The sequence below is a fragment of the Acomys minous genome (assembly GCF_964271855.1).
Source record: "Acomys minous genome assembly, chromosome: 5".
NCBI classification, from domain to species: Eukaryota; Metazoa; Chordata; class Mammalia; order Rodentia; family Muridae; genus Acomys; species Acomys minous.
In genome coordinates this window covers 84,709,313-84,719,909 of record NC_140494.1, presented here as the reverse complement: position 1 = coordinate 84,719,909, position 10,597 = coordinate 84,709,313, and the positions used below count along the sequence as shown (strand labels likewise).

Here is a 10,597-nt window from a genome sequence, read left to right as displayed (position 1 = left end):
GAGAGGGAGGTGCCACCACCAGGTGGTGCGCAAGTCGTTTGTCTACTCGGGGTAGTTGCTGCCACGTGACCCAGGGGAGCACAACCACGAGCTCTGGCACGTGCCCTTGGGAGCCCTGCCGCACCACGCGCAGATTGGTCCCGATGGGGTGGCAACAAGACTCAATTCCCATTTGGGCCACTTCAGCCTGGTGCAGGATTACGGGGCTGGTCTAAGAGCTCCGAGAGCCCCTTCCTTCTCTTACTCGCTCAATAGGACCAGGCAGTTTCCATGGGGACCGCGGCTTTGCCCCAGGAGTAGCCTGGCGGCAGACACTGACTCCTAGTCAATGGGAACGTGGGGGCAAGGCGGGGGTGAGCTATCTCTTGGAGGAGGTCCCGCATAGGCAGCCGAGTTGCCCCACAAGCCCCAGAGGAGCCACTCGGAAACTCGTTCTGCCACCGCCCCTATTGCGTGGGTCACTGTGATTAGCCCGCCCTCTCCAGCGTGGCAGCATTCTAGGCGTGTGCTCTCTCATTGGCTCAATCTGCAGGGCTTCTTGCAATTGGGTCTCTCGAGAGTCATTTTTCATTGGGTAAATCAGGCTGATTCGCACTCTTGACAAACTGGATTCTGAAGGGGCGTCCAAGAATAAGAATAGGGATGCCAAGACAGCTCATGGGTAAAAGCATCTGTCCCCAAGAGTGGAAACCTGAGTTCGATTCCTGGGAGCCATACGGTGGAATCCTGAATCCCGAAAAGTTCCCCCTGCGCGTGCGCGCATGTGGAGAGAGGGAGGGAGGGAGGGAGGGAGGGAGAGAGGAGAGAGAGAGAGAGAGAGAGAGAGAGAGAGAGAGAGTTAAAACAAAGGGGGTGTTGTTAGGCTAGGTACTGCGGCTCTGGATGGAGGACTTGAGTGTTGGCAGCAGCGCTTTCCCACCTTGTCAGACCGCTGTCTGTGGTGCTGAAGCCGTGGGCGAGTCCCCTTCCAGCCCCAGGAAATGCACTAAATATTAAAGGAGGCGTTGTGGCTCCAATCTCCGTAAATAGGCGTGTGCTTCCACGGGAGAACCAATCACACGCCCAGGAAGCCAGACATTAGCCAGTAGGACTGCCAAGCCCCACTTACTCAAGTTTGGAGACCTATCTATGGCTCCCAGGTTGTATGACTCCAGTGGGGATAGACCGTAAAGAACATTAGCACAACCCTCTTCACCTGCTTCGGAGCAGCATGGAATTCCCCCCCCCCCGCCAGGAAAGATGCCAGCGCCCACGTTCTGAGTTCTAGAGTGGCGCACTCAAAACCCACAAGCTCTAGTTTCCTTCCATAGATGATAAAGTAAGGCCACCCCCACTGCTTAATCACCTCCTCACTTCCACTTTTCCTTTCCTTCCTTCTTCTTTCTTTCTTTCTTCTGTTGTTCTTGTTTGATTTTGTTGTTTGTTTTGAGACAAGATCTATGTAGCTCAGGCTGGCTTGGAATTCACTATGTCGCCGAGGATGATTTTGAACTTCTGACCCTTTTGCCTCAGTTTTCTGAGCATTGGGGTTACAGCCTTGCAGCACTATGCCAATTTTTTGTGGTGCTTGGGATGGAACCCAGGGCTTTATGTGTGCTAGTAAATGAGCCAATCCCCAGACCATTTTAAAAAGGTATTTATTATTTATTGTTGTTACTAGTACTACTACTGTGTGTGTGTGCATGTGGGTGTGCATGTGCGTGTGAGTGTGTGTGTGAGTGTGTGTGTGTGTGTGTGTGTGTGTGTGTGTATACCTCAGGTGTGTGTGGATGTCAGAGGGCAGCTTTATGGCTCTGGTTCTCTCCTTCAACCTTTTCATCGGTTCCAGGAATCAAATTCAGGTTGCCACCCAACATGGTGACACGTGTCTTTCACCCCAGCACCTGGGAAAGGCAGATGGATATCTGAGTTGGGGGCCACCCTGGTCCATCAAGAGAGGACAGCCAGGGCTACACAGGGGAACCCTGTCTCAAGAACAAAACAAACAAACAAACAAAAAAAAACCCTCAGATTTCCAGGCCTGCATGGCAGGAATCTTTTCCTGCTGAGCTATGTCTACTGCTTCCTAGACCCTTTTGTTGTATTTTATTTTATTTTATTTTATTTTTGGGAAAGGGTCTCATGTAACTCAGGCTGGCTTTGAACTCCTGATGCCCATGATTTTCTGTCTTCCCAAACTGGCCTTACAAACATGTGCCATTGTCCGTGCCTTTTCTCTCTCTTTTCCTTTCTTTCTTTTTCTTTTTATTTAAAAAAAAAAAAGGACAGTGTCTCCTATATAGCACACAACAGGCTATATAACCCAGGTCACCTTTGAGTCCTGTGTCGCCTCTGCTAGACTCAAACTACCAACGCTCCTCCTGGCTCACCACACCTAGTGTTATTTCTAATAACATCAGAGGTCATGTGGAGACAAACACTATTCACCTCGGATCTAGCGGGACATGTCTGGCTCTCTGTCCTCCTGGTTGTGTTTGGGCCACGGGAAGCTTTCTTTACCCCCTTCAGAGTTAGATGCTGGACAAAAGAGAGGAGCCCAGTTTTTCTGCAAAGCTAAAGGAATACTGAAAAGGGGCATCTAGACAGGACTCGGTGTCCGCAGGCATTAGAGAGCCAAAATCTAAGGCCTCACTCAGCCTGTTTGTTCTCAGTATGCGGAGTCCAGGCCGGCATGCACTCGCTTGCTTCCACCTGCCGCGCCGTCGGGAGCCGGGAGGAGGCGGGGACACGCTGTCCCAGCCAATGAGCGACGCCGGCGCTGGCAGCTGCCGCTATAAAGGGCTGGGGGCGGCGGCGGTGCTACCCAGAGCGCGGAGCGCGCAGCGCGGGCCGGAGGGAGGGAGGGAGGGTGGGCGTGAGGAGAAGACCCGGCACCCGGCATCCGGCACCAGGCACCAGAGAGGCCGGACGGAGGTCCCTCCGCAAGAAGGCAGAGCTGCCGAGATCTCAGTCTAGAAAGGGCGACCTCTCCGGGCCCCTCAGGGCCGCGCACCGAGCGTCCTCCATCGCGCGCTCGCTCCCTCCATCCACCTGCCGCCGGGGGCCCGGCCGTCGGCGCGCGCATCCCCAGGCTTGGGTCAGTTCCTGGCCTTCGAGGGCGCCGCCGTCTCCATCTCCGCCTCTGCAGCGTCCGCAGTCGCAGACGGCCGGGCGGGACCCCGGCGTGAGCATCAGGCGCCCCCCCAGGAGTGCACGACCCCCGGAGCCGCCCTCGATACGGACCGCGCCCGCCGGGCATACAAGAATGGTCACTGTAGGTACTCCCTTGTCGCCACTAGACGAACACGGGAGGGAGGGGCTGGGGCTGGCTCTACAGAGACGCGGTGGGGTGGGGGGGTAGGACCAGGCCTAGCTAGGCCTGAATGGGGGGGTAGGACCGCGCCTCAGGCCTGAGAGTGGTCAGAGCCGCATCCGGAGTTCTGGGATGTGGAGCCTGGCCTGAGAGGCTTTGGAGAGCTGGGCTGTGTGTGAGGTGCCCTCAGCCACTCGGGGATGGGGTGGCCCCTCTCTGGAAGGCTGTGGGGGAGGGGCCACGGCGGCGGAGGATGCTTCCAGCATCCCAGGCCCAGACCCGCAGGCGGCCCAGGGGAACGCCGGCCCGATCGTCTGCTGTTGGTCGGGGCAGAGGCCACACGGCATTCTCTAAGAGCTTTTTTTTGGGGGGGGGGGATGGGAGGCGGGGTGGCTCTCGAATTGCGCTGCCCCAGGCCCCGGCCGCACCCGAGAGGCGGGCATTTTCGTCCTCAAGCCCCGTCGACCTTGCGGCAAGCGGGGAGGGGAAGAGGAGGGGGCGCCCTGAGGCCTCGCGGTTGCTGCCGTGGTCCCTTTGTCTCTCCGCCGGGCTGTAGCCTCGCGCGGGGCCTTGGGGCTGCTGGGGGGGGAGGGTAGGTGCGGGAGGGGGGCTTCCCATTCCCCGGCCGCTGCCTCCGTGTGAAGGAGTTCGGGGCTGCAGCAGCACCCCATAGGGCCTGCTGTACTCGCCCTCCCTCGGCCAGGGCTCCGGGCCTCGGGGTGACCTTGAACGCGCCCGCAACTCGCGCCGCCCGGCCAGCGCACAGTCGCTTTCAGCAGCCTCAGAGCTGGTCAGCTCCCGAACTCGCGGCCCCGCCCGGTAATGCCACGCCCTGTCGTGCCACGCCCATCCAGGCCCCGCCCCGAGGCCCCCAGGACCTGCCCTGGAGCGAGCCCTCGGACCTCCACCGGGCAACCCGGGCGTGTCCCGGGGCGGGGCTGGCCAGTGCTCACCGCACCCTGGCTCCACCCCCGCCTCCCTGAGCGACTAGCTCCCCGCGCCGCCGCGCGTCCTTTGTCTGGTCCCCGCGCCCAGCCTACCTTTTCTGCTCTCCGGAGATCTCTTCCCGTGTGTCTCTGAACACCAAGTGTTGTTAGCGACCTCTTTTTCGAGTCATGGCTAACACAGTGGGGATCGGGAAGTTCAGTAGTCCATCTTGGGTCTCCCCTCTCCGGGTTCCCGGACCAGCCCACCTGGCTCTAAGAAAACAAACAAACAAACAAACAAACAAACCACCTCCTCCCCATGCCTTCCCAAAGGCTCATTTTGCTGTGTGACCTGAGGCTGGTTCCTTACCATCTCTGAGCCTCAAGGTGCTCAGCCAGGTCTGAGAACAGGAGTGTGGCCTCCTGGGGACTCTGAGAATCCCTTTAACAATATAACACCGCCTAGACTAACGCCTCATCTGTTGTTCTGCTTGAAAAGGATGCGCAAAAGAAGAGGGTGTGGTAAGAGGTTACAGCAGGGCCTGGGCCCCTCGGAGGCCTGGAACTCCCGATGGTGGAGGTGTGGACACTCAAGGACAGACACTGTGAGGATAGACCAGGAGGAAGTGAGGGGATGGATGAGCCGGTGAGGGCCCCTCGCAGAAGAAGTATAAGGAAAAGGGCTCAGAAATAGAAGGCTCAGTCTGCACCACGTGGTGGCCCTGACTTACCGTGCATAGATAGCCACTCAATGCCCTATTGTCACCAGTATCCAAGCATCTGTCACTGTGACTGGAGCCCAGAGGCCCAGCTGGAGGCCAAAGGGAGTCTGAGGAGCAAGTGGCTTTAGTTGTGTTTTTGAGGAATCATCCTTACTTCAGCTGTGTGTGGTTGGGGGGAGGGGGCTACAAAGACAGGCTGGGGGGGGGCGGTAACAGTGGAAAAGAGAAAGAGTGAGGGGAAGGAAGGCAAGAGTGAGAAACAGACCCACGGGAAGAGCCAGGAGAAGGAGAGAGACCAAGTCCCAGCCAGCCAGCCCTGACCCTCCTGGTTGCTCTCCTTTTTTTGTGTGTGACTGGGCCGGTCCTCAGGGTCCCTCTGATGCTGTGGTGCCAGCATCCCAGGCCACACAGTTAGCAGGGGTGGGTCAGGGCAGGCCGGGTGTGGCTTCTGCCAATCCGATCCCCATTATCGGCTTAGTCGGCTCAGTAGGTTCAGCTGTGAGATGAACGCCTGGCCCTGCCCCTGCCCCGCTAAGCTCAAGCACAGACAGGGGGGAGAAGTGGAGATGAGCAGGCCCCGCGGCAAACCCGTGGACCTGATACATCCCAGTGCCCCCTAATGTCCTTAAAGTGTGGGCAGGGAGGTAACTCCGCAGACTTGGGGAGCCTAAATGCTGGCTGGAAGCTGGCGTGAAGCAGGCAGGATGGATGGCTCAGCAGGTGCTTGCCACCAACTGGGCCCACATAGGTTACATCCCTGGAACGCACAGGGCAGAAGGAGAGGACCAACGCCCAGAAGTTGTCCTTTGGCCTCCGTACAGGTGCAGGAGTACACAGGAACACACAGGTGCACACACACAGGCCTGTCTAGGCTCCATAGGGAACGCCAGCTCCCTTACTGAGAAGTGAAGCAAATGACCTCCACTTTTCTGTATAGTGCTAGAAGTCTAAAAATGTAGCTGGCCGTGGTGGCACCGGCCTTTAAATCCCAGCAGAGGCAGTTGGATCTTTGAGTTCAAGGCCAGCCTGGTCTACTTAGTGAGCTCCAGGCCAGGCAGGGCTACACAGAGAAACCAAAATAAAATAAATCCAAATTCCACATGCTCAGTGCCTGACACACAGTAGGGCTCCAAAACCTAGGGTGTAAGGCTGAAGACAAAGTTCCTAGCATGCACAATGTCTTACATTCCATCCCCAGTGCCCCTCCCCCCAAAAAAAGCACTGCTCGCAGCGTAGTGAACAGTAACCATGCCGCACTGCTTTCCTGTTTTGGATGTTTAGTTGTCTTTTTATTCAGTTTCGTTTTTAAGACAGATATTATTCTGCGTCAGGTTCCTGAGGTCCTGGGAATTACAGAGATGAGCTACTATACCAGTCTTAGTTTGCTATTTTTGTGTTTGTTTGTGATGGCTTTTTGTTTGTTTGTGTTGCTGTAGGTGCTGGGGCTAGACCCCAGGGCTTTGCTACATGCTAAGCAAGGGTTCTACCAAAGAGTTACACGGTTGTTGGTATTATTGGCCTTTTCTTTGATCCTAGATTTGAATTTTCATTACCCTTTTTTTTTCCCCTCTCAAGACTGGTTTCTCTGTGTAGCCTTGGCTATTCCAGACACACTTTGTAGACGACCAGGCTGGCCTCGAACTCACAGAGATCCACCTGCCTCTGCCTCCTCAAGTGCTGGGACTATAGGTGTGCCCCACCATGCCCAGTTTCATTACACTTTTAAATTCATTTACTTATGTGTGTGAAGGTCAGAGGACGACTTGCAGGACTTGGCTCCCTCCTTCAAGCACACGGAGTCCAGGTATCAAGCTCAAGCCCTCAGGCACGGTGGCGAGCATCTTTATCCGATGAGCCGTGGGGTTGAGTTTCCACTCTGCCATTTCACCCAGTGCAATCCTTGTGTGTTCAGTGGAGAAAAGACCCTCATAATGTTCAGTGTTGGGAGGATTTCTTGACGTTTCTCAGTATGAGTGAGGCCCGAGTTCAGTTCCTAGTACTAAAAAGACAAAACAATCAGACGAAGAAGAACAGGCTACAAGGCTCTCAAAACTCAGCTATGCTGTCGACATATTATTAGTATCAGGGAACTTGAATGTAAACCTTGCAGTGTTCGCTGTCTGACGTCTGTGCCCTCGGCAGACGTTACTAATAAACCCAGGATTTAATACATGCAGGGCATGTTCCTTTAGAGACTAGACGTGGCTTCGGAGTACTTTGAGCAGATCACTGTAAGCAGCCACTCTCAGCTGACTGGATGTCAGCGTTCACTCTCTGTGACACCCCTTCCCCTCACCCTGTAGTATTCCGATGCCTTGCACATTATAGGGAAGCGCTATGCCACTGAACTACATGAGTGTAGGGACAACCTTTCTAGGAGACAGAAAGGCAGCTGGGCCTGATGGGGCACAACTGTTGCCAGCCACAGCTACCTGGGAGGTTGACAGAATTCATCGGCCACCCCACGGGCAGGGTATGTGGCCTGAAGAGTGCTTCTTGGCATACCACAAAGCCTGGAATGGATTTCCAGCTCCACTCAAACTGGGCACACTCATACATGCCAGTACATCCCAGCTTGGGGAGGTAGAAGACTCAGAAGTTCAAGGTCAGGGTTCAGAAGGCTCAGCAAGTAAATGCACTTGCCATGAAGCCTGATGCCCTGAATTCAATACCTGGGACCCCACCCCCCACCCCACCCCCAAGGCAGAAGGAGAGAACCACCTTTTGCAAGTTGTAGATGGAACCAGTACTCACTGAGGTGGGGGTAACTGTTGGTAACTATGCTAAGGCGGGGGCTATGAACCGCTACTCAGAGCTAAGCCCATGGCGGACATGGCGAACTGGTCTCAGGCTGCTTGCTGTGCCTGCAATCTGAGTTTCAGCAGTGTGGACTAGAGTCCCAGAAACTTCAGGCAGCATGTCTGAGAATGCACAGCTGAGCAGCTAGTACCAGCCGTGCGTGGTTGGCAGGGGTCAGCAACAGCCTCACCTGCCACATTTCAACTATTATTTCATTAGTGAGCATGTGAGTGTGACAGGCATGCGAGTGCTGCGGCAAGTGTGTGAAGACCAGAGGACAACTTAGTGGTGTCTGTTCTGCCCATGAGCCATGAGTGCCTGGGCTAAACTCTGGTCCTAAGGCTTGCAGGAATGCTTTTACCCACTGAGCCATTGCACCACCCCCAGCAAACATTTGTTTTTTTTAAGATGTGTGTGTGTGTGTATGTGTGTGTGTGTGTGTGTGTGTGTTGACTGTATTCATGTGTGTGTACACATATGGACCTGGTGGTAGTTCAAAGGCCAGAAGAAGGCACTGGCTACATTGAAACTGGAGATACAGATGTGAGTAGTCTTATGCCGCTGAGCTGCCTCTCCAGGCCTCAGCCTCCGTTTTTATGCTCTGTGATGTGGGCTTTGTCTTTGGAGAGAAGGCTTCATTTTGTAGTAATGCCTAAAATTAGGCATATAGACTAGGCTGGCCTCAGGCTCACAGAGATTCACCTGCTCTGTCTGCCTAGACCCAGAGTTAAAGGTGTGTGCCGTCATGTCCAGCATAAATTTACTTTAGGTAGAGTGGTAGAGCGTTGATATGTCTATCATACTGGCTAGCTGACCTCAAACTTGCCATACTCCTGCCTCAGCTTCTCAAGTGCTAGGATTACTGGGAGAGGGGTTGGGGGTGTGTTTACATGCACACCCACGTGCCTGCCACAGTGCACACGTGGAGGTCAGAGTTCAGCTTGACGCACTTGGTTCTTCCTCTGTGTGGGTCCCAGGAATGGAACTCAGGTTTTCAGGCTCATGGTAGGTGCCCTTCCTTACCTCAAAATAAAAGGAACCTCAGTTTCCTTTGTAACCGGACCACACTGAGTGTGGGCTGGATCACTGCAGACTTGCAAACCCATCCAGGAGCAGCCTGAGCCCTGCTGCCATTTCACAGAGTCCTTGGGGATGGATCGCTGCTCTGAGGTGTCTTGTTGGTCCCCAGTTGTTTGGGTTTTTGTGTTTGTTTGTTTGTTTTTAATTTTATTTCATTTTAATTTATGTGCATTGGTGTGAGGGTGCCAGATCTTAGAGTTACAGACAGTCGTGAGCTGCCATGTGGGTACTGGAAATTGAACCTGGGTCCTTTGGAAGAGCAGGCAGTGCTCTTAACCACTGAGCCATCTCTCCAGCGCCCCCAGTTGTTTGTTTATTTGTTTGCCTAGAACGTGCTATGTAGACCAGGCTGGCCTCAAACTCACAGAGATCTACCCACCTCTGCCTCCTGAGTACTGGGATTAAAGATGTGCACCACCACTGGGACTGGCTCGTTTTATTCTCTCTCTCTCTCTCTCTCTCTCTCTCTCTCTCTCTCTCTCTCTCTCTCTCTTTTTGTTGTTGTTGGTTTTTGTTTTTTTTCGAGACAGGGTTTCTCTGTGTAGCCTTGGCTACCCTGGACCAGCTGCCTCTGCCTCCTGATTTTATTTATTTTTTTGAGACAGGCTCGCTTGTAATCCGGACTGGCCTTGAACTGGTGTATGCTGCTGAAAATGACCTTGAATTTCTGTGCAGTGGGCATCATGGGGTCCTAAGACTGTGTCCAGTTATCCTGAGCGATGTCACCTGGTCATGGTTATCAGGCATAGTAGGGTTCCTAAAACTCCCCCTTTCACTCATTTTTTGTTTACTTTTTTTTTAAGTGGTGTACATTAGTATGAGTGTGTGGGGGTCAAAGGACAACTTGCAGGAATCAGTTCTCTTCTATTTTATGGGCCCCGGGGGATTGAACTCTGGTCATCAGGCTTGGCTGCAAGCACCTTTGCCTGCTGAACCATTTTGCAGCGTCCTCTCTTCCCACCACAGCAAGGAAGAGCTGGAGGCAGTGCTGGTTACTTTACATGGCACGGCAGACACAACCAATAGATCCCAGCACTCTTCCCAGCCAAGCCGAGGCCTGGTTTCCCAAGGGCTTTAACACAGCCCGCCCTTCAGAGTCTTTGTTTTGTTTTCACGTGTATGAGTGTTTCTGCATCATGTAAGTGCAATGCCTGGAGGCCTGAAGGTGTCAGATCCTCAGGACTGGGGTCACAGATGGTTACGAGACATCATGTGGATGCCGGGAATCAAACCCGGGTCCTATGGAGGAGCAGCCGGTACTCTTAGCTGCTGAGCCGTCTCTCCAGTTGCTTTGGTTTTGCTGCAAGGTAACACAGAACCTCTTAATATAAGAGCCTCAAGAATATATTCAAAGGCATCAACTGAGTGTGGAAGCCTTTAGTGGCTCTCCTCTCTCACAGGGAATACTAATTTGCCCTTCAGTGGAGAGCGGCCTGCATTTGAGGTCTAATGCCAGCCAAATGCTATGTGACTCAGCAAGTCCTGTACCGTCTCTGAGCCTTAGATTTCGCATCTATCCCAGCAGAATTAGCTCCTGTCTTCAAGGTGTGTCTCCTCGCCCTCGGTGGCGTGGCCACAGGATCTACGAAGCTGACCCAACATAAAACCATAATCCTATTTAAAACGGGTTTTGCCTGACATGGTGGCACACACGATTAATCCCAGAATTCAGAAGGCCTCAGGGGCGGGTTGGATCTGTGAGTTCAAGAACACCTTGCTGTATGTTTTGAGAGCCTGCTTCCAAATAAACACGAGATTGGGGATGGCGGACATTTTGT

General features: G+C 54.0%; 1 protein-coding gene across 3 annotated transcripts in view; it reads left to right on the top strand.

The window, feature by feature from the left end:
* Positions 1-2,826: 2,826 nt before the first annotated feature.
* ELAVL3 (ELAV like RNA binding protein 3) overlaps positions 2,827-10,597 on the top strand; it is a 38,192-nt gene continuing 30,421 nt past the window's right edge. For all 3 annotated transcript variants that reach the window (XM_084783927.1, XM_084783928.1, XM_084783926.1), the window contains exon 1: positions 2,827-3,253. In XM_084783927.1, coding sequence (XP_084640053.1) covers positions 3,245-3,253 — 9 coding nt within the window. In that variant the 5' untranslated portion in view covers positions 2,827-3,244. The remainder of the gene's footprint in view (positions 3,254-10,597) is intronic.